This window comes from Cervus elaphus, chromosome 5 (assembly GCF_910594005.1).
Source record: "Cervus elaphus chromosome 5, mCerEla1.1, whole genome shotgun sequence".
Taxonomy (NCBI): Eukaryota; Metazoa; Chordata; class Mammalia; order Artiodactyla; family Cervidae; genus Cervus; species Cervus elaphus.
Genome location: NC_057819.1, coordinates 34,642,587 through 34,667,501, shown reverse-complemented (window position 1 = coordinate 34,667,501; position 24,915 = coordinate 34,642,587). Strand labels below are relative to the sequence as shown.

The 24,915-nt window shown below is 36.5% G+C and overlaps 1 protein-coding gene across 4 annotated transcripts in view; it reads left to right on the top strand.

The window, feature by feature from the left end:
• FSTL5 (follistatin like 5) overlaps window positions 1-24,915 on the top strand; it is an 864,807-nt gene that overhangs the window by 674,341 nt on the left and 165,551 nt on the right. For all 4 annotated transcript variants that reach the window (XM_043902330.1, XM_043902328.1, XM_043902329.1 and 1 more), the window contains exons 9-10: window positions 17,118-17,279; window positions 21,965-22,099. In XM_043902330.1, coding sequence (XP_043758265.1) covers window positions 17,118-17,279; window positions 21,965-22,099 — 297 coding nt within the window. The remainder of the gene's footprint in view (window positions 1-17,117; window positions 17,280-21,964; window positions 22,100-24,915) is intronic.

Here is a 24,915-nt window from a genome sequence, read left to right as displayed (position 1 = left end):
CTTTGGCATTTTAAAATACAATTTTTAGGGATCTCAAATTTACCTTATGTATGACTATATGATGTCTAATTCAGAATTTCTATTTAGATTCCCAGTATTCACATTTCAGTAGATACTTGTCTGGGGCCACTTATTTTGTGATCACTACCAGATAAGACAATTTAGGCCAATTATTTCCCATGGCCCCTTAGGCTAATTTCCAAATGTGGTCTCAGCAGTCACTCAGCCTGTTTATATGTAAAACTGAACATGTGAGAATGACACCTAGAACTACATACTACACTAAGAAGTTGTTAATAAATATTTCTCAATTATAATCTTAAGACAATAAAATCAGATTTTATACTTAAAATTTTTTCATAAACAAAATTCAAATATTTAGGTCTTCTTATATATCTTCCATTTTAAATGACAGAAACTTAGTTATATTTATAGAATAAAGCTGAATAATATATAAACTTAATCATTTAATGTATTTGTATGTACATATTAATTAATTTAATATTAATATTATTTGATAATTCTATATTGATATTACTTGATAAGGCAAATATTGATATTATTTGATAGTACTAAAGTCAACCATTTAAATTGCTGAGATATTTTTGTGAGACATCCAATATTAGGAAATTTTCAGTGAATAGACAACTTTAAAATTACCCTTTGTTTAAACTATGAGGAAGTTGATTTAAGGATTTTCATGATAATATAAGCATTGGATTCTCAATCCAATGTAGGAACCCCTTGGTCCCCTAGGTTTCTTTTTACATGCATTGCCCAGAGAGAGGAAAAACAAGTTCATAGTGTGCACTTCCTATGTAAAAATGACTGTAACAAATGGCTTGAAATGTTCTCTGGAGGATTATTGACTTTTTAATTCAGGCTGAAATCAATCCTCATTTATATTTCATAATGTGTATCCTGAGAAAAATAACCTACTATTACTGTGTAGCTTGTCACTGAGGTTAAATAGTTGTTATGCCAATCACTAATCCTTCAAGTTTATGTGAGACATTTTTCAGACCATCACTTGATCAGTTCAGTTCAGTTCAGTTCATTTCAGTCGCTCAGTTGTGTCCAAATCTGTGACCCCATGGACTGCAGCAGGCCAGGCCTCCCTGTCCATTACCAACTCCCGGAGCTTGCTCAAACTCATGTCCATCTGGTCGGTGATATCATCCAACCATCTCATTCTCTGTTGTCCCCTTCTCCTCCCACCTTCAATCTTTTCCATCGTCAGGGTCTTTTCCAATGAATCAGTTCTTTGCATCAGGTGGCCAAAGTATTAGAGTTTCAGCTTCAGCGTCAGGCCTTCCAGTGAGTATTCAGGACTCATTTCCTTTAGGATTGACCGGCTGGATCTCCTTGCAGTCCAAGGGACTCTCAAGAGTCTTCCCCAACACCACAGTTCAAAAGCATAAATTCTTCGGCACTCAGCTTTCTTTATAGTCCAACTCTCACATCCATACATGACTACTGGAAAAACCATAGCTTTGACTAGACGGACCTTTGTTGGCAAAATAATGTCTCTGCTTTTTAACATGCTGTCTAGATTGGTCATAGCTTTTCTTCCAAGGAGCAGGCATCTTTTAATTTCATGGCTGCAGTCACCATCTGCAGTGATTTTTGGAGCCCCCAAAATAAAATCTCTCAGTGTTTCCATTGTTTCCCCATCTATTTGCCATGAAGTGATGGGACTGGTTGCCATGATCTTAGTTTTCTGAATGTTGAGTTTTAAGCCAACTTTTTCACTCTCCTCTTTCACTTTCATCAAGAAGCTCTTTAATTCTTCTTCATTTTCTTCCAAAAGGGTGGTGTCAGCTGCATATCTGAGGTTATTGATATTTCTCCTGGCAATCTCGAATCTAGCTTGTGCTTCATCTAGCCTGACATTTTGCATGATGTACTCTGCATATAAGTTAAATAAGCAGGGTGTCAATATACAATCTTGATGTACTCCTTTCCCAATTTGAAACCAGTCTGTTGTTCCATGTCTAGTTATAACTATGCTTCTTGACCTGCATACAGATTTCTCAGGAGGCAGGTCAGGTGGCCTGGTATTCTCATCTCTTTAAGCATTTTCCACAGGAGAAGGAGGACTGGAGTGGTTGCTTTAGCCTGAGGAACATCATTAGTAATGGCAGCAGGACCAGGTTCCAAGGATTAATGGAGGAAAGGGAAGTGAAGAAATGAAGATTGAGAGAAGTAAAGGACCTGTGTCAAAGTCACAGTGCCAATTCTACATATAGGGAATATCATATATCTCCTTCTCTGTCTGACTTATTTCACTCAGAATAAAAACATCAGTATTTACAGCACAATAGATAAAACAGAATTCTATCATCACACTGTCTGAGTGCTTTTGCTGATTCCACCAATTACTATTTAAATAAACTTAGGCGAATGAGCCATTTTGATCAATACAAGATGGCGGAGTAGAAGAAATGGGAGCACATCTTCTCCTGCAAAAACTCCAAAATATAATATAATATGTAATATCTGTATATTTTAACATTAATGATGTTGTATCTGTTGTTATCATTGAGTTGATTGGCTGCTTCCTTTCAAACTAATTTTCACATATGTTTAGATTGTTTCAAGCTTTTACTATTCCAAAGAATGTTGCAAAAAATATTAAGTCTTGACTTGACTATATTGTGACATGATATACTTTCTCTTATTAAATAGTAATTGAAAGTAGTTATCCATTTTGACTTTCTTTACACATCTTTTTTTTTTAAATAGTTCATTTCCTAACTCCCCTGTTGTTAAATGATTAGAGATTAGGTCTGAGTTTTGAAAGTGTCTTTTTACTCCACATCTTATGGTGATATAGGTTTGTTGGCAGTATATTAAAATATCTCGTTAAAAAATTATTTGTTTTAAGCTCCAGTAAAATAAAATGCTACAAAAGCTAATCAGTGCTACCTATTTCAAGAGTCTAAACATAGGTTGTATGTCACCAGAAAAGCAAGTATAGAAGCATTATGAGACTTGTTTTTGAAATTGCATTTGCTATTTAATTCTCAACTTATTTTTATGTTATTGAAGTATAGTTTAGAGTGTTTTAGGTGTACAGTAAAATGATTAAATTAAGAAAAGTATATATGATTTTATATATATATATATGTATATATATATATATATATATGGGTGTGTGTGGGTATACATATTCTTTTTCAGATTCCTTTCCACTATAGGTTATTGTAAGATATTGAATATAGATCCCTGTGCTATACAGAAGGCCCTTGTTTGTTATATATTTTATATATAGTAGTGTATATATGCTAACCCAAAATTCACAATTTATCCCTTTCCTCCCTTTCCCTGTTGTTGGTTACCAATGTATTTGCTAATTTAAAATTAGTTATTTAAGTTAATAAGTTATTAGTTATTAATTAGTTATCATCAAGGGGAAAAAAGTCAGAATTGTTTTACCTCCTATCATTGTTTTCCATGCCTTTGTGTGTGTGTGTGTGTGTGTGTGTGTTGTGAAATGTGTAGCAGAATTCTGGTGCTCACAGCTTTGTTGTTACTCAATCACTAAGTTGTGTCTGACTCTTTGTGAACCCATAGGTTGCAGCATGCCAGGCTTCGCTGTCTTTCACTATCTCCCTGAGTTTGCTCAAACTCATGTCTATTAAGTCAGTGATGTCATCCAATCATCTCATCCTCTGTCATCCTCTTCTCCTTCTGCCATTCAATCTTTCCCAGCATTAGGGTCTTTTCCAGTGAGTCAGCTCTTCACATCAGGTGGCCAAAAGTATTGAAGCTTCAGCTTCAGCATCAGTTCTTCTAGTGAATATTCAGGATTGATTTCCTTTAGGATTGACTAGTTTTGATCTCCTTGCAGTCCAAGGGACTCTCAAGAGTCTTCTCCAACACCATAGTTCTAAGGCATCCATTCTTCAGCACTCAGCCTTTTTTATGGTCCAACTCTCACATTCATACATGACTACTGGAAAAACCATGGCTTTTACTTGATGGACCTTTGTTCACAAAGTGATGTCTCTACTTTTTAATACATTGTTTAGGTTTGTCATAGCTTTTCTTCCAAGGAGCAAGCGTCTTTTAATTTCATGGCTGCAGTCACTGTCCACAATGATTTTGGAGCTCAGGAAAATGAAATCTGTCACTTTTTCCACTTCTTCCCCATATATTTGCCATGAAGTGATGGGACCAGATGCCATGATCTTAGTTTTCTGACTGTTGAGTTTTAAGCCAGCTTTTACACTCTCCTCTTTCACCTTCATCAAGAGGTTATTTTTCCACTATTATTCTATTATTATTTTTCCACATCTGAGACTATGAAAGACAATACACAAAGTCAAATCTTAGATGATCATTGAGTCTTTGAGGAGGATTCTTTAGTCCCCTTTATTTGTCCCTGCATTACAGTTGACATGAGTATGGTTTATGATGTTTAGAGTATCTATAACCAAGAATGGGAACTAAGGGATGGTAGGGAGATAGGCATGTCTATAGTTCTGGTCTGGTGACTTCAACTAGCCTTCTGGTTTGCATTGCTTTTATAATTCCAGTAGATCTGGAAGGTTTACATCTGTTCATTAGTCAGTCAGATTGTACAATGGCTCCTCCAATCATTTTCTGTCCATGATCCTTTGCTAAGACAGATCCTGCGAAAGAGTCTTTGAGAGCTAGACTCTTTTCTTCTTTGCCAAACCATGTTCTTACTAAGGTAAATCCAGGATACATACACTGTCATGATCATTCTAAACAGAAAATGTCAACATGAGTGAGAAAAAGGGACAGGTATGATAAAACTATACTGCACACCCTGTGGACCACTTTTCCATACTCGGTGGTTCTTTCATCACTCAGATATGTATGAGGGTACCATAATTAAATAAGGCAAAACCCCTCTGCCAAATAGTTATATATTTGTATATATATAATCATATATATGTAGTATAAATAGCATGCTATATTATATATAGAATAAACAATGTAATATATATATCATTTGCAATATATAAAACTTCTAATTTTTATTATTCCATTTGGTTTTCAAAACCTGTATAGTATGATACAATATCCATTTTCAATATAGGAAAACAAAGGCTTAAAAAGGTTTAAAAATGTGCTCAAGATCACATAACTATTGAATAACAAAGTAAGGGTTCAGACTCATTTGTCACAGTCTAAATGTCATTGAATGTCACCAAATAAAGCAATGCTTTCATTATCATAGAGGTTTCTAAATATGAAATCTGTATTTCACTTGAGACTTCCATAAAAAATAAATGTTTATCTTAAATATTAAGTATTATAAAAGATTTTGCCTCCAAGATTTAGAAAATCCACCTATCTAGAACAGCTTGTTTTCAGTGTGAATACTTTTAATATTTATATTAGAGATAATATATATTTGTTTTTCTTGAAAAGAACAAATGCTTTTGGATATTGGAATTACAGTGTCTAAATCCTGTGCCCTAATGTACTCACATTCCCATCTAACTCTCAAAATATGTTACATGATCATTTGAGAATTGTATAATTAATAATTAATCATTGCATAATTCCTGAACCCTTCCACAAAGTGTAATCAATATACATATGTTTATTGAATGAAAGCAGAATTTCTCTCACAGAATCGTTGGTGGCAAATTGAGTAACTGACTCTCAGAACAAATGTGTATGACATACATCTAACTACCCATAATATAACTCAAGTTGAAGAAGCACTCACTGAAATAATACGTAAGATTCCAGTCTTATGTTTCTGTTATAAATACCTCCCTCACAAATACATTCACTTGTCCTCTTATCATACTCTTAAAACACTTCGAAATCCAATTCAAACACTCTCTTAACGTTTGCTGTGTCCATCACCCCTTTCATTATGCACCCATCACATCCTCATCAGCTCAGCTGCAGGACAAAATCATTGTCTTAAAGTTATTTGTTCCTTGGCTTCAATTATTGAATGGTATACACATGAGAGTAGGAGACTTGTCTTCCCACATCAATATATCACTTTACAGTTTGTTACGGAGATTGGGTAACATATCTATGACCAGTTAATAGAAGAAATAAAAGAACTCAGGTAAGGGGCCCAATATTTAGAGATTCCTATACAAATGGGTTTACCTTACTGAGGCATGGGGAGGCAAAGGAGCAAAGAACTTCTGATGACTGAAATTGACACAATGAAAGCTAGAAGACAGCAAATAGGTTTTATTTCTCCATTAATTAGTTCTTATCTCATTTTTCTTAACATTTTTCCAAATAACATTTTAAAATTTTCTTGCAAGGGGCATGGACATCATTTATTCATTAGATATGTTCATATATATATATGAACATTTGTTCATAAACCAAACATTTGTTGGTTTATGAAAGTAAAAGTCACTCAGTTATGTCCGACTCTTTGCAACCCCATGGACTGTAGCCTGCCAGGTTCCTCTGTCCATGGAATTCTCCAGGCCGGAATACTGGAGTGGATAGCTGTTTCTTTCTCCAGGGAATCTTCCCAACCCAGGGATTGAACCCAGGTCTCCCACATTGCAGGTGGTTTCTTTACCATCTAAGCCACCAGGGAAGCTAAAGAATGTTGGAGTGGGTAGCTTATCCTTTCTCCAGCGGATCTTCCCGACCCAGGAGTCAAACTGGGTCTCCTGCCTTGCAGGCGGATTCTTTACCAGCTGAGCTTCCAGGGAATATCAAGTATTATAAAAAAAGGAAATCCCTTGTTGCTTTATGACACTGCAATATTCAAGGTACTTTGAATGTTAGTTGCTCATATTTACAAATATAAATAACTTGTGTCTTGCAAACTTAATGCTGCTGCTGCTAAGTTGCTTCAGTCGTGTCCGCCTCTGTGCGACCCCACAGACGGCAGCCCACCAGGCTCCCTCATCCCTGGGATTCTCCAGGCAAGAACACTGGAGTGGATTACCATTTCCTTCTCCAATGTATGAAGGTGAAAAGTGAAAGTGAAAGTGTACTTATTCTGACAATTCATCCATGGATTATTTTGTATTTTATTTTACTTAATCATATCATCTATCAAGGTTAGCTGTATATTTTAAGACATTATTTATTTTAATATGTAAAATACATGCTCATTTCTGTGTGCTAGAAGTAAATGACTTTTCTGTAACTAATGAGATATACAGTTTTTATCCTTTAAACTAGATATGTTGTAAATTATATTGAATGATTTTTGAATATCTATAGCAAAACAAATATTTTATGGTCTAATATCATTTTGGCAACCCAATACAGTATTGATTGAGAAATACTATGGGCAGAGGATCCTGGCAGGCTACTGTCCATTGGTTACAAAGAGTTGGACATGACTGAACAGCTAACACTTTCAATATCATTTTATATTCTGCTAGATTTTGTTTGTTAATATATTTGAAAACTTTTAGAGTCTATTTTCATGAATGAAATTGACCAGTAGTTATTCTTTTTTTTAGTAATGTCCTTGCTTAATTTTGGTATTAAGTTAATATTGCTCTCAACTTTGGGAAATTTTGTCTATTTATCTACCAGCAAGAAAAGATATACCCAATTGAATGCAGAGTTCCAAAGAATAGCAAGGAAAGATAAGAAAGCATTCCACAGCAATCAATGCAAAGAAATAGAGAAAAACAGTAGAATAGGAAAGACTAAAGTTCTCTTCAAGAAAATGAGAGATACCAAGGGAACATTTCATGCAAAGATGGGCTCGATAAAGGACAGAAATGGTAGGGAACTAACAGAAGCAGAAGATAAGAAGAGGTGGCAAGAATACACAGGAGAACTGTACAAAAAAGATCTTCACTACCCAGATAATCACGATGGTGTGATCAGTCACCTAGAGCCAGACTTCCTGGAATGTGAAGTCAAGTGGGCCTTAGGAAGCATCACTATGAATAAAGCTAGTGGAGGTGATAGAATTCCAGTTGAGCTATTTCAAATCCTGAAAGATGATGCTGTGAAAGTGCTGTACTCAATGGGCCAGCAAATTTGGAAAACTCAGCAGTGGCCACAGGACTGGAAAAGGTCAGTTTTCATTCCAATCCCAAAGAAAGGCAATGCCAAAGAATGCTGAAACTACTGCACGATTGCACTCATTTCACACGTTAGTAAAATAATGCTTAAAATTCTCCAAGCCAAGCTTCAGCAATACATGAGCCGTGAACTTCCCGATGTTCAAGCTGGTTTTAGGAAAGGCAGAGGAACCAGAGATCAAATTGTCAACATCTTCTGGATCATCAAAAAAGCAAGAGAGTTCCAGAAAAGCATGTATTTCTGCTTAATTGACTATGCCAAAACCTTTGACTCTGTGGATCACAATCAACTGTGGAAAATTCTGAAAGAGATAGGAATACCAGACCACCTGACCTGCCTCTTGAGAAATCTGTATGCAGGTCAGGAAGCAACAGTTAGAACTGGACATGGAACAATAGACTGGTTCCAAATAGGAAAAGGACTACATCAAGGCTATATATTGTCACCCTGCTTATTTAACTTCCATGCAGAGTACATCATGAGAAATGCTGGGCTGAAAGGAGCACAAGCTGGAATCAAGATTGCTGGAAGAAATATCAATAACCTCAGATATGCAGATGACACCACCCTTATGGCAGAAAGTGAAGAGGAACTAAAGAGCCTCTTGATGAAAGTGAAAGAGGAGAGTGGAAAAGTTGGCTTAAAGCTCAACTTTCAGAAAAGTAAAATCATGGCATCTGGTCCCATAACTTCATGGCAAATAGATGGGGAAACAGTAGCTGACTTTATTTTTTTGGGGACTCCAAAATCAGTGCAGATGGTGATTGCAGCCATGAAATTAAAAGATGCTTACTCCTTGGAAGGAAAGTTATGACCAACCTAGACAGCATATTAAAAAGCAGAGACATTACTTTGCCAACAAAGGTCTGTCTAGTCAAGGCTATGGTTTTTCCAGTAGTCATGTATGATGTGGGAGTTGGACTATAAAGAAAGCTGAGAGCCGAAGAATTGATGCTTTTGAGCTGTGGTGTTGGGGAAGACTCTTGAGAGTCCCTTGGACTGCAAGGAGATCCAACCAGTCCATCCTAAAGGAGATCAGTCCTGGGTGTTCACTGGTAGGATGGATGTTGAATTGAAACTCCAAAACTTTGGCCACCTGATGCGAAGAGCTGACTCATTTGAAAAGACCCTGATGCTGGGAAAGATTGAAGGCAGGGGGAGAAGAGGATGACAGAGGATGAGATGGTTCGATAGCATCACCGACTCAATGGACATGGGTTTGGGTAAACTCCGGGAGTTGGTGATGGACGGGGAGTCCTGGCGTGCTGTAGTCCATGGGGTCGCAAAGAGTCAGACATGACTGAGCGACTGAACTGAACTGAACTGAACATACTAAATTGCCTAATGCTTAGTGGCTTTAAACAACAAACCTTTATCATCTTCTCAATATATTGATAATTTTAAGCTATAATAAAGAGATAAAAGGTAATAAGTAGAGAAATGAAGTTAAAAAATATTGAGAAAAGCTTATCTAGGTGGCCCTGGTATGAAGTATTTCTGAGGTGCAGTCAACATTTTGGCTGGGGCTGCAGTGATCTAAGGAGAAGGCAATGGCACCCCACTCCAGTACTCTTGCCTGGAGAATCCCGTGGATGAAGGAGCCTGGTAGGCTGCTGTCCATGGGTTCGCTAAAGAGTCGGACACAATTAAGCGACTTCACTTTAATTGGCGAAGGAAATGGCAACCCACTCCAGTGTTCTTGCCTGGAGAATCCCAGAGATGGGGAGCCTGGTGGGCGGCCGTCTATGGGGTTGCATAGAGTCAGACACGACTGAAGTGGCTTAGCAGCAGCAGCAGTGATCTAAAAGCTTGCTAGAGAATTTACTTTCAGGATGGCTCCCTCATCCTGTTTTGTTTTCTTGCAGCTATTGACATTGGAAATTTCTCTGTCATTTGACCTATACGCACTTCTATAAGGCTTCCTTTCTGATCAAAGTAAATTTCACATAACATTGAATCATTTTAAAGTGAGCAATTCTGTGGTTTACAGTACATTTAAAATGTTATGCAACCATCTCACTATCTACTCCCCAGACATTTTCATCAACCCTCAGATAATCCTCATATCCACCAAGCAGTCATTTTACATTTCTCCCTCCCCTCAGTCCCTATAAACCACTAATCTGCTTTCTATCTTGATGGATTTACCCATTCTGGATGTTTCATACAATATGTGGACTTATAAGTTACACTTCTTTCACTTAGGGTAATATCTTAGCATGTTAAAATAGTAGCATATATCAGTACTTCTTTCTTTTCATCATCAAATGATATTTTATTGTTTGGATAAACCAAATTTTATTTTCTATTTATCAGTTGATACTTGTTGTATCATTTCCACCTTTTGGTTGGTAAAGCATCTGCCTGTAGTGCGGGAGACCTGGGTTTGATCCCTGGGTTGTGAAGATCCCCTGGAGAAGGAAAAGGAAACCCACTCCAGTACTCTTGCCTGGAAAATTCCATGGACTGAGGAGCCTGGTGGACTACAGTCCATGGGGTCGCAATGAGTCAGACACGACTGAGCAACTTCACTTTCTTTTCACTTTCATTATATGTGTATGTGTATATATATATATGTATTTTCTTTACTATATCTGTTGAAGAACACTTAGATTCTTTCCATACTTAAGCTGCTGTGAATAATGGTGCTATGAACATGGGAAAAATGTTCATACGTACAGCTATCTCTTTGAGATAATAAACTTTCCTTTTCCTTTGAGTATATATCCTGAAGTGGGACTGCCAGATCATTATAGATATATGTATATGCTTACCAGGGAGTGCTAGTGGTAAAGAACCCAGTTACCAATAAGGGAGACTTAAGAGATGTGGGTTTGATCTCTGGATTGGGAATGGGAAGATCCCCTAGAGGGGGGCATGGTAACCCCCTCCAGTAATCTTGCCTGGAATATCCCATGGACAGAGGAAGAAGGTGGGCTGCAGTCCATAGCATTGCAAAGAGTCGAACACAACTGAAGCAGATTAGCACAGTATATATTTATATATATACACACAAATTGTTTAAAAAGTTTTGCCTTAGGAAATTCTGACCACTCAAAATTTGGAACATACTTGTGTTTAATACTCATCAGATTTTCTTTCTTTTTTTCTTATTGGCTAAATTCAGGGGCTATTATAGACCATGTTCAGCCAGGTTGGTTAAGGGCAACATGAAATGTGGAGAGGGTTGGTCCAAGAATTAGAGCTCCCTGACTTTTATCTCAAACTCTGGGCTACAGTAAGCTATGTGACCTGAAGATGCCATTAACCTCGCAGCGAATCATCTTCCCAGCAACATGACTATGGAGTGTTCAGCATTCTTTATAGAGTCAATGAATATGTTATAATTTTCACTCTTAAGGTACTGCTGTGAATGCTGCACCAGAGGAATTAATACATATAACAGGGGAGACATTATTGAAGCTCATTTTTCCTGGTGAGAATATCAAGGTTAAAGTTCAGAAGGAATCTGTATCAATTAAGGCTTATTTAAGCAGAAAAGGGGGGAGTTATTGATTTCATTACAGATCTATTTATAATTTCTTGAGAAATTTTCATACTAGTTTCCCAGTGGCATCACCAGTTTGCTTTCCCACCAACAATATACATGAGATCCCTTTTCTCCACGTCCTCAACAGCATGTTATCTGTTCAGTTCAGTTCAGTTGCTCAGTCATGTCTGATTCTTTGTGACTGCAGTATGCCAGGCTTCCCTGTTCATCAGCAACTCCCAGAGCTTGCTCAAACTCATGTCTATTGAGTTGGTAAAACCATCCAACCATCTCATTCTCTGTCGTCCCTTTCTCCTCCTGCCTTCCATCTTTCCCAGCAGCAGAGTCTTTTCCAATGAGTCAGTTCTTCCCATGAATATTGGAGCTTCAGCTTCAGTATCAAATCTTCCAATGAATATTCAGGACTGATTTCCTTTAGGATGGACTGGTTGCGTCTCCTTGCAGTCCAAGGGACTCTCAAGAGTCTTCTCCAACACCACAGTTCAAAAGCATCCGCTCTTAGGTGCTCAGCTTTCTTTATAGTCCAACTCTCACATCTGTACATGACTACTGGAAAAACCATAGCCTTGACTAGATGGACCTTTGTCAGCAAAGTAATGTCTCTGCTTTTTAATGCGCTGTCTAGGTTGGTTATAACTTTTCTTCCAAGGAGCAAGCATCTTTTAATTTTGTGGCTGCAGTCACCATCTGCAGTGATTTTCAGTTCAATTCAGTTCACTCCCTCAGTCGTGTCTGATTCTTTGTGACCCCATGGACTGCAGCATGCCAGGCTTCCCTGTCCATCACCAACTTCTGGAGTTTTACTCAAACTCATGTCCATTGATTAGTTGATGCCATCCAACCATCTCATCCTCTGTTGTCCCCTTCTTCTCCCGTCTTCAATCTTTCCCAGCATCAGGGTCTTTTCCAATGAGTCAGTTCTTTGCATCAGGTGCCAAAGTATTGGAGTTTCAGTTTCAGCATCAGTCCTTCCAATGAATATTCAAGACTGATTTCCTTTAGGATGGACTGATTGGATCTCCTTGCTGGTCCAAAGGACTCTCAAGAGTCTTCTCCAACACCACAGTTCAAAAGCATCAATTCTTCAGCACTCAGCTTTCTTTATAGTCCAACTGGTACATCCATACATGACTGGTGGAAATACCATAGTAGTGATTTTAGAGCCCAAGTAAATAAAAGTCTGTCACTGTTTGTGTTGTTTTCCCATCTATTTGCCAAGAAGTGATGACTAGATGCCATAATCTTAGCTTTTTCAATGTAGAGTTTTAAGACAGCTTTTTCACTCTCCTCTTTCAGTTTTATCAAGAGGATGTTTATTTCCTCTTCACTTTCCACCATAAGGGTGGTGTCATCTACATATCTGAGGTTATTGATATTTCTCCTGGCAATCTTGATTATAGTTTGTGCTTCACCCAGCCAGCATTGCACATGATGTACTCTGTGTATAAGATAAATAAGCAGGGTGACAATATACAGCCTTGATGTGCTCCTTTCCCAATTTGGAACCAGTCCATTGTTCCATGTCCAATTCTCACTGCTGCTTCATGACCTGCATTCAGATTTCTCAGGAGGCAGGTAAAGTGGTCTGGAATTCCCATCTCTTTAAGAAGTTTCTTCAGTTTGTTGTGATCCACATAGTCAAATGCTTTAGCACAGCCAATGAAGCAAAAGTAGATTTTTTTTTTTTTCTGGAATTCTCTTGCTTTTTCTATGATCCAATGGATGTTGGCAATTTTATCTCTGATTCCTCTGCCTTTTCTAAATCCAGCTTGAACATCTGGAGGTTCTTAGTTATCTCTTAGATAACAGACATCCTACCAAATGTAAAATTTTATCTCATTGTGACTTTGCTTTTTATTTCCCTGATAATCAGTGACATTGAGCACCTTGTTATGAACATGTCTGCCATTGTATATCTTCTTCAGAAAAATGCTTATTTAGATGACTTGTCCCTTTTTTTCTATTAAGTTGTATGAGTTTTCTGAATATTTTGGCTTAACTCCTTATCTAATAGGGGTTTACAGATGTTTTCTCCCATTCTGTATGTTGACTTTTTGTTTGATGATTTTGCTATCTGTACAGAAAATGTTCTTTGCTTTTTAGTTGCTGAATTGTAAATGTTCATTATATGATCCAGATACTAGTCACATATCAGGTATCATTTGCATTTTTTCTTCTTTTGTCAGTTGTACTTATACTTTCTTGATAGTGTCCTGTGAAGATTCAAAGATGTTTCTATTGTTCTAGCTGTTGCATTTAGGTCTTTGATTCACTTTAAGTTCATTTTTATTCAGGTGTGACATAAGGGTCCACATTCATTGTCTTGCATGTGGATATCCATGTATTCTAGCATCAATTTTTAAAAGACTGTTTCTTGGTATCCTTGTAAAAAATGAATTGACCATAGATATATGAACTATCTCTGTGTTCCTTATCTAATTTCATAGATGTGTATTTTTATCTTATTTCCAGTACCACATTTTTTGACTACTGTACCTTTGTAATATGGTTGGAAATTGGGAGATATGAGAGTTCCAGTTTCATTCTTCTTTTTAAGGTTTGCTTTGTCTCTTTGGGGAGCCTTGTACTTCCCTATTATTCTGAGGATTAGCTCTTCCATCTCTACTAAAACAATCAATTATGAATTTTGATAACGGTTACATTGTGTTCACGGGTCAATTTTGGAGTATTGTCATCTTGCCAATTATTATTATCTCACCAATTAATTATTTGAGTCCTTGAACACATGATGTCTTTCCATTTATTTAGGTTTTCTTTAAATTCTTTTAACATGTTTTGTAGTCTTCAGTGTAAAAGTCTTGTACCCTCTTCGTGAAATTTTTTTTCCTCTTTGTGAAATTTATTTCTAAATATTTTATTCTTTGTTTGTACCATAAGTAGAATTATCCTAAATTCTCTTCTTTAACTTTTGTATTATTTTTGATTGGAGGATAATTGTCTTACAACATTGTGTTGATTTCTGCCATACAGCACCATGATTCGGCCATAGGTATACATATGTCCACTCCTTCTGGAACCCTCCTTCAACCTTCCACCTCATCCCACCCTTCTATGTTGTCACAGAGCACCAGGTTTGACTTCACTGTGTAACAGATATTTTCCACTGGCTATCTGTTTTATATGTGGTAGTTTATGTGTTTCAATGCAACTCTCTCAATTTGTCCCACCCTCTCTTTTCTCCACTGTGTCCACAAGTCAGTTCTCTATATCTCCATCTCCACTGCTACCCTGCAAAGAGAGTCATAGGTATTATCTTTCTAGATTGCATATATATGCATTAATATGTAATACTTGTTTTTGCTCTTTCTGACTTACTTCACTCTGTATAACAGGCTCTAGGTTTATCCACTTCATTAGAACTGACTCAAATGTTTTCCTTTTTATGGCTGAGTAATATTCCATTGTATATGTGTACCAGAACTTTATCCATTAATCTGATGATGGACATCTAGGTGGCTTCCATGTCCTGGCTATTGTAAATAGTGCTGCTCTGAATATTGGGGTACCTGTGTCTTTTCCAGTTATGTTTTCCTCAGAGTAAATGCCCAGTAGTGAGATTGTTGGGTGGTATGGTAGTATTACTCCTAGTGTTTTAAGGAATCCTCATACTGTTGTCCATAGTGGCTGTATCAATTTACATTCCCACTAACAGTACGATAGAGTTCCCTATTCTCCACACTCTCTGCAGCACTTATTGTTTGTAGATTCTTTGATAATGGCCATTCTGACTAGTGTGAGGTGATCCCTTACTGTAGTTATGATTTGCATTTCTCTAATAATGAATAATATTGAGCATCTTTTCATGTGTTTGTTGGGCATCTGTATGTTTCCTTTGGAGAAATATCTGTTTAGATCTTCTGCCCACTTTTCAATTGGTTTGCTTTTTTTTTTTTTTTTTGGTATTGAGCTGCGTGAACTACTTGTATATTTTGAAGATTAATCCTTTGTCATTTGTTTCATTCACTTTTATTTTCTCTCAGTCTGAGAGTTGTCTTTTCAACCTGCTTATAGTTTTCTTTACTATGCAAAGGCTTTTAAGTTTAATTAGGCCCTATTTGTTTATTTTTGGTTGTATTCCCATTATTCCAGGAGGTGAATCATAAAGGATCTTCCAGTGGTTTATGTCAAAGAGAGTTCAGCCTATCTTTTCCTCTAAGAGTTTTATAGCTTCTGGTCTTACATTTAGGTCTTCAGTCTATTCTGAGTTCATCTTTGTGTATGGTGTTAGAAAGTATTCTATTTTCATTTCTTGCATGTATTCATAACTGTCTATTGTTCTCAGTACCACTTACTGAAGAGGCTGTCTTTTCTCCATTGTATATTGCCTCCTTTGTCAAATATAAAGTTCTCAAAGGTGCTTGGGTTTATCTCTGGGCTTTCTATCTTGTTCCATTGATCTATATTTCAGTTTTTGTGCCAGTACCATACTGTCTTGATGACTATAACTTTGTAGTATAGTCTGAAGTCAGGACGCTTGTTTCCTCCAGTTCCACTCTTCTTTCTCAAGATGTTTTTTGCTATTTGGAGTCTTATGTACCATAAGTGGAATGGTTATTGTGATTTTTTTTAAGATGCTATAGCAAGGAAAAGCTTTTCCTTCTCTCCCATTTAAGTATTCATTTATTTATATAACTGAATTCTTAGAATCTTATTTTTATACTCCTTCATAACTGGTAATTATCTTAATGCTCAAATTATTTTGTGTTTGGTAAATGAGAGCCCCTTTTGTATTTTTTGATATGTTTTTCTCATTCCTTAAGGACCTCTTTAGTTATTGAAACAAGATACCCTGGGCTCACCTTGTATTTTACCTGGTACAGTCTCAGAGTAGCTTTTGTCCAGGGACCACTGGCACATTTTCGGTTCAGTTCAGTTCAGTTCAGTTGCTCAGTCGTGTTCAACTCTTTGCAACCCCATGAATTGCAGCACGCCAGGCCTCCCTGTCCATCACAAACTCCCAGAGTTTACTCAAACTCATGTCCATCGAGTCGGTGATGCCATCCAGCCATCTCATCCTCTGTCATCCCCTTCTCCTCCTGTCCCCAATCCCTTCCAGCATCAGGGTCTCTTCCAACGAGTCAACTCTTCGCATGAGGTGGCCAAAGTATTGGAGTTTCAGCTTCAGTATCAGTCCTTCCAATGAACACCCAGGACTGATCTCCTTTAGGATGGACTGGTTGGATCTCCTTGCAGTCCAAGGGACTTTCAAGAGTCTTCTCCAACACCACAGTTTAAAAGCATCAATTCTTAGGTGCTCAGCTTTCTTCACAGTCCAACTCTCACATCCATACATGACCACTGGAAAAACCATAGCCTTGACCAGACGGACCTTTGTTGGCAAAGTAATGTCTCTGCTTTTTAATATGCTATCTAGGTTGGTCATAGCTTTCCTTCCAAGGAGTAGGCACATTTTAGTGGATACTAAATTACTTAGATTTGCAAACTGACACCTTATAGATATGCATAACATCATTAACGAATACAATTGTTTTTTCTCTTTGTTTCAGAAAATCAAGTGGCATGTATGGATGCTAATCATTTTCTTTTCCATTTCTAATTTTAGTCCCTCCAGTAATCCGGGTGTATCCAGAGAGTCAGGCCCGAGAACCTGGAGTTACTGCAAGTCTTAGGTGCCATGCAGAAGGCATACCAAATCCTCAGCTTGGCTGGCTGAAGAATGGAATCGATATTACACCAAAGCTGTCCAAGCAACTCACACTTCAAGGTGCTTTTTACTTGCATTTTTTCTCTTAAATAACAATGCAGAAATTTCATACTAAAATTTATAACACATTTTATATTCTTTGGAAAAAAGAGAAAGTGATACTTGGTGGCAATGTGTGCCATGAATATGAAAAAAGTTATGTTAGTATCTAAGACATTATATTTGAAAAAATCCTTTAATACTTTTAATGTTTTAAATAATAGTCTTGTCATAATGATTAGTTATGTCATTATTTTTATAAGTAAAATATTAATTGTTTTTCTTCTAAAACTTATCCTCTAAATTATAGCAGATATGTTGAACAGAATAATTGAATTCCTTCTTTAAATACACTTCTGAAGAGACAATTTAAATGTTTAAATCATACATTAAAATATGTATTACTGAATATGTCAATAATATAGAAATACTTTAGGAAATATTTTACAGCACATTTTGCAAATGAACAAAGAGAAAACTCAAAATGTTGCTAAATATGTTTCATGTTTGTGTTGTTTTAAATGGATGAAGTTCTTACATTCTAATATATAAAATAGTCTACATGTTCTAATAATCTAATATGCAGTTGTGATTAGTCATTATACAGATTACAATAGCCACACATGTGTGGTATACAAAAAAACAGATAACCTTTATCATATCAAATAATCAAAATAATGCAAAATTAATTGCATATAGTTTAATTATCTTAGTAAGTAAAAAATTTACAGATCTTATTTCCATAGTCAAGAGTAACCCAGAGATAGTCATTTTACTGAAATACCTGTTATGTGGCATTACATTCCTTATTCCATGCCTTTAAATTCCTTCTATTCATACTGTTAGAAATGAATATATTTTCCTTATTTCTATATGAATATACTGCTACTACCCTTCAATTTAGAGAGTGAATGCAATTTATTAGCATACATTTTTAAATAAATCTTTTAAAAACTTTTACTTACCTATTTTTGAAAATCAAGAATGACATTTGAGAGTATTTTTGATCTTTCGAAGCTGAATCCTAACAATTTCATGTTGATATAAATAGGCAAAATAAATTTACATATTTACTTCTCTGATTGTATCTTGGTGTCTATTATGTGAGAAGAAGATTGATCTGATTAACAGAAATCAAATTGAGTAAAAGTCTAATTAGTTTTTGATTTTGCAATCTCTTGCCCACTTGATAGCAGCAGAACATATTCTACAAACATAATATGGCCTTGTTTTAGAAATGTGTGCATTCTGTGTGTGCTGAGTCACTTCAGTTTTCCCTGACTCTCTATGACCCTGTGGACTATAGTCCACCAGTCACCTCTGTCCATGGGATTCTCCAGGCAAGAATATTGGAATGGGTTGCCATTTCCTCCTCCAGGGGATTTTCCCAACCCAGGGATCCAACCCATGTCTCTAATGTCTTCTGCACTGGCAAGCAGGTTCTTTAACACTAGGACCACCTGGGATACCCTTTATATGAGAAGAAAAATTTGGGGAGTTAGTTACAATCTTTACTCAACTTTGAAAGAATGAGGTGCACAGGAGTGTGAATTTCCATGTGACTTTGTCTATGTTAACACGTTAACAAATTCTATGGTTATTTAATTATCTGTTTATTCATAAGATACTTATTTGTCCCTTTTATGTGAAGTCTAAGTCTAGGCAGTAACTGAAAAACTATGTAAATAGACGGGATGTTATGAGAAGTAAAATTCTAGAAAAGAAATATTTTATTGACAGCCAAATCAAGAGAATATCTGAAGGAGACTAATAATTAGCAAAGAGATGAGAACAAATGATATTACAGAAGAAAAGAAAAGAAAGCCAAACTGGGAAAGAGTTCATCAACACTCTATGCACAGTCAAGGGAGATCATTAAAATACATTCATTGGTTAGTGATTAGTTTGTCACGGTGACATTTAAAAAATCAGTTTGCTGTGTCCTTAGAAATGAAAGATAGGAATAAAAATATCTTTCAAAATTTTGAAAGCTGGAAAAGAAAAGGTAGCTTCTGGTGAAAAGGTTTAGGACTGGTGAAGTTATTTCTTACTTCTTGGACAGTTTACTTTGGTTTGAAAGGATATAGGTAAAGAGAAAGATATGTAGACAATGGAGCAGGGGGAAGATGGACAAATTGTTGTGGAAATCAACAAGAAAGAAGGAGGGGATGTTCTCAGAATGAAGCAGAGAAAGTTTCCTTTGAGAAGTAAACAAAAATGAAGATGTTGAGGAAAACAGGAAGTTTGGATTAATTTCTTTATTTTTTAGCTTTTACTGAAATAAAGTTGACCTGAAAATTTGTGTAAATTTAAGGTGTACAGCGTGATGAACTTTTTAAACTTATGTACTGTAAAATTATATGAGTTCACATTCTAATCATGTGTATGTATTTAATGATTTAAAGAAGAAGACCAGCTGCTTAAATTAAGAAGTTATTATTTGCTGGGAAACATTAAACAAAGAAAAAAAGATTTTAAATAAAAGTGAAGTAGGGTATGAAATGAATCAACTATAAAGGTCAAGTAACATTCTGTAAACTGAATACTGTGAATTTGAGATTTTGTAAATTTCCTTATGTAATAGTCTAATAATATATTCAAAAAGTGGGTGCAGGGAACATCATCTTGTTCTAGTTCTGAAACCAGATGTGTCAGGATGATAAACGAACCAGGAAATTGGTAACTCCGGCTATGGAATAGAAAATATCTATAAATGCTAGCTAATGTAGGAAAAGGAAAGACAAGCACGTAAGTTAGAAAAACATATAAGAATTTGGGGAAGAGAGAATTTGAAGAATAAATTAACTTAAGGGTTTCAAAAGTTCTAGAGAATTCACATCATTAAATGTGTAGTCTTTGGAGAGGGTCATGTTTCACACAAAACAAGAAGCTGATCTGGACTTAAATATTGATATTTTGTTTCCTCCCCACCTTCTAGAGCATGGGTTTACAAATGAAGGACCCCAGACCAAATCTGGAAAGCTGCCTATTTTTATAAATAAAGCAATATTTTTGCTTGTTTTCTGTTTTTGTTTTTAGTTCAAAGCCACACACATTTTTAAAAATATTGTTTTTGGCTGCCGTCATGCTGCTATGGCAGAGGTGAGTAGTTGGCACAGAGACTGTAGCCCACAAAGTTTAAAATATTTACCATCTGGCCTTTTTGAGAAAAGCAAAAACAAACACAAAAGCTTGCCAACTGCTTTGGAGAAGTGATTCTCAACAAATGATGGAATGGAAGTGTGCAGTGATATTTGTAAGAGAAAGAGGTTTGAGTGATTTCTATGATTAGCCTTCCCCAAACACTCACTGCCCCTCCATATCCCCATAGGGATGATATTCAAGCTCTTTTCCCATTGGTTTTTTACCTTCTTTCCCCAAATAGCCACTCTGATTATTTGATCCCCATCTCTATCAGGAAGAGTCATGCTCCTTTTTGCTGCACACAGAGCATGGTGTCCCCGTGACTGGATAACACAGAATACACATGTAAGCATGCACACACACACACACATGCACAGAAAAAAAGAAAGTAAAAGAAAAGATGCAAACCTAAACAAATGAGCTCTAAAAATATTGAAACTTAGGCCATGATAGAACAGAAGTTCAGCCCTTATCTTTGAGGGAAGTAAACTGCATAAGATCATTCTAGGAGCTTTAGATTCCTCATCTGATGATTAGTTATTATCTGGGACTATTAAGGGATAATGTATGTAAAAGCTTCCCAGATGGTTCAGTGGTAAAGAATCCACCTGCCAACACAGGAGATGAGGGTCCAATCCCTTGGTAGATTCTGTAGAGGAGGACATGGACACCCACTCCAGTATTCTTGCCTGGAAAATCCCATGGACAGAACAGCCTGCAGGCTGAAGTCCATGAGGTTGCAAACAGTTGGACAAAAATGAGCAACTGAGCCTGCACGCATATGTAAAAGCACTTCATGTTCTGCCAGTGTATAGTAAATGGGTAATTATATCCTTGTTTACACTTTGAGGAATGCAACTCATTATTCAGAGATTAGCTTCAAAAATATTATTTTACCAAGATTTAAAACTTGGGTTAATCAATCCCTTAACCCTTTGGTTGATAATGATGATATCAATTTCCATATGATAATATTGCTTAGATTAGGTATATTTCTTGAAAAAAACTGAGAATATTGCAAAGGAATTATGTATATTTTCTTTCTGTTCCCCCTACCTAATAACTCCTAAGGTATAATGCAGACACAATACTATGCTTGCTCAATGGAATGGCATTATACTTATATGATGTAGCTCACTTAATTCCTTTATGACATGTACTTTCACATGTATTCTCTAAATGAACCATATTGATATTAATTAAAACTGTTGTAAAGCTGAGGATAAAGTGGATCCTGAATATTAAAAATGAATACAGAAATGAAATTATAGCTTTCAACATGTAGCACTTCTTATGCAAGGTAGGGAGTATGAAATGAATATAAAATATACTGTGTGTGCTTTTGATAAGTAGTATTGGGATGTCTGTAATAGAACGACAGCACAATTTATGAAATACTTGAATGCATTAGAAATAACTTAGTATGTCTCCAAAGCATGGAAGTAGGAAGGAAAACAGTTTAATTAGGACAAGCTAAGTGAACTATTTGACTGTGTAATCAGAAATGACTATACCAAAGCTGAAATTGTAGCTAACAAGTTGCATTTGCCTTCTGTTTTCAGCAAATGGCAGTGAGGTTCATATCAGCAATGTGCGCTATGAAGATACGGGAGCATACACTTGTATCGCAAAAAATGAAGCAGGAGTGGATGAAGACATCTCTTCTCTTTTTGTGGAAGATTCTGCTAGAAAAACCCGTATGTATTGAATACACACACACACACACGGTAAAAAATCTGCTTGCAATGAGAGAGACCCAGCTGGGAAGATGCCCTGGAGAAGGGAATGGCAAGCCATTCCAGTAGTCTTGTCTGGAGAATCCCATGGGCAGAGGAGCCTGGTGAGTTACAGTCCATGGAGTCACAAAGAGTCAGACACAACTGACTGATTAACACACACACACACACACACACACATACACACACACACACACCATACTCAACTTTAAGCTTTTTTCAGAAACAGCAGCATCAGAAAATGCTAAGGAATGATTAATTAATTAAAAAATAAACAAACAAAAGCAGTTGTCATATATAGAAAGGTTAGAATCCTTGAAATATTAAAAGTAGATTGAAAGATTAACTAAAAGATTGTGAAATATTCAATATGACATGAAAATGATTTTGTTTCTTTGGCAGATGTATATAAGCTATTTTGAGTCCTGTCTTCCCATTCCCATACAGGAAATTAAATCCTTTGCAAATTCCCTCTCCTCAATGATTTGGGATTCTTGGTCCCACAATACAGCCAAGGGGTATCCTATACACTTAATACCATAATATCATTCTTTTTTCTCTCTTCTGCATTGTAGTCAGTGGTCCAATAGCGGTACATCAACCTTTCTCTGCAGCAGGTAGAGAAGTAAGCCACATGAAACATACATTGCCCTGGCACCAACAACACATCATGGGCTGTTTTTGAAATCCTTTGTTATCACTGTACATATCTCCTAATTTTCTCATGAAGTTTTAAGAAAAATGTAGTGTCCTACTTAAACATTTTTACTTGGTGAAAGGAATATGATGGGAAGGAGATACTAAAGATGAATTTTTGGTTACCACTGAACTATAATATTTAGAACACAAAGTACTCCTATAACATTGATCAAGTGAGCTACCTATAGGCAAAGACTCAGACACTTTCTTCCTCTGGTACACATGCCACACATGGCCATTTTGGGATTCTTTCTCAATTTGCTTGGACTGACTATTCATCCTCCTCGCTCCAAGGTCAATCTGTTATGCCTGTCTATATCTCATATTAGTCTAAGCTTTTCAGGGACTCTGATATTTTGAGAAACCTTTATACACTAATTTCTCTGAGCCCAGACTTTGGACAAGGTTCAAGCATTGTCCCTTGGATGTGGGGTATAATTTTTGGTGTGATCCAACATTCTCCTGTAAATGGTTGTTCAGCAGCTTGTTGAAATTTTGGGGTTCTGGCCTTAGAAGATGAGCTCACATCCTTCTACTCTGCCATCTTAATAATGTAGTACTTGGGTGCAGTCTCAAAAATGACAGAATGATCTCTGTTCATTTCCAAGGCAAACCATTCTGTATCACAGTAATCCAAGTCTATCCCCTGACCAAAAATGCCAAAGTAGCTGAAGCTGAATGGTTCTATGAAGATATAAAAGACCTTCTAGAACTAACACCAAAAAAAAAGAGAGATGTCCTTTTCATCATAGGGGACTGGAATACAAAAGTAGGAAGTCAACAGATACTTGAAGTAGCAGGCAAGTTTGGCCTTGGAGTACAAAATGAAGCAGGGCTAAGAAAGTTTTGCCAAGAGAATGCACTTGTCATAGCAAACACCCTCTTTCAACAACACAGGAGACAACTCTACACATGGAAATCACCAGATGGTCAATACCGAAATCAGATTGATTATATTCTTTGCAGCTGAAGATGGAGAAACTCTATTCAATCATCAAAACAAGACCAAGATTGACTGTGGCTCAGAACATGAACTCATTGCCAAGTTCAGATTTAAATCAAAGAAAGCAGGGAAAACCACTAGGCCATTCAGGTATGACCTAAATCAAATCCCTTATGATTTTACAGTGGAAGGGACAAATAGATTCAAGGGATTAGATCTAATAGAAAGAGTGCCTGAAAAACTGTGGATGGAGGTTCATAAAATTGTACAAGAGACAGTGATCAAAACCATCCCCAAGAAAAAGAAATGCAAAAATGCAAAATGATTGTCTGAGGAAGCCTTACAAATAGCTGAGAAAGGAATAGAAGCAAAAAGCAAATGAGAAAAGGAAAGATATATCTATCTGAATGCAGAGTTACAAAGAAGAGCAAGGAGAGATAACAAAGCCTCCCTCAGGGATCAATGGAAAGAAATAGAGGAAAACAATAGAATAGGAAAGACTAGAAATCTCTTCAACAAAATTAGAGATACCAAGGGAACATTTCACGCAAAGATGGGCTCAATAAAGGACAGAAAGTGTATGGGCCTAACAGAAGCAGAAAGTATTAAGAAGAGATGGCAGGAATACACAGAAGAACTATCCAAAAAAATATTTAATGACCCAGATAACCATGATGGTGTGATCACTCACCTAGAGCCAGACATTCCGGAGTGTGAAGTTAAGTGGATCTTATACAGCATCACTATGAACAAAGCTAGTAGAGGTGATGGAATCCCAGCTGAGCTATTTCAAATACTGAAAGATGATGCCGCTAAAGTGCTGAATTCAATATGGCATCACATGTGGAAAACTCAGCAGTGGCTACAGACCTGGAAAAGTTCAGTTTTCATTCCAATCCCAAAGAAAGGCAATACCAAAGAATGTTCAAACTACCACACAATTGCACTCATTTCGCACACTAGCACAATGATGCTCAAAATTCTCCAAACTCAGCTTCAACAGTACATGAACTGAGAACTTACAGATATTCAAGTTGTGTTCAGAAAAGACAGAGGAACCAGAGATCAAATTGCTAACATCTGTTGGATCATAGAAAAAGCAAGAAAATTCCAGAAAAATATCTATTTCTGCTTC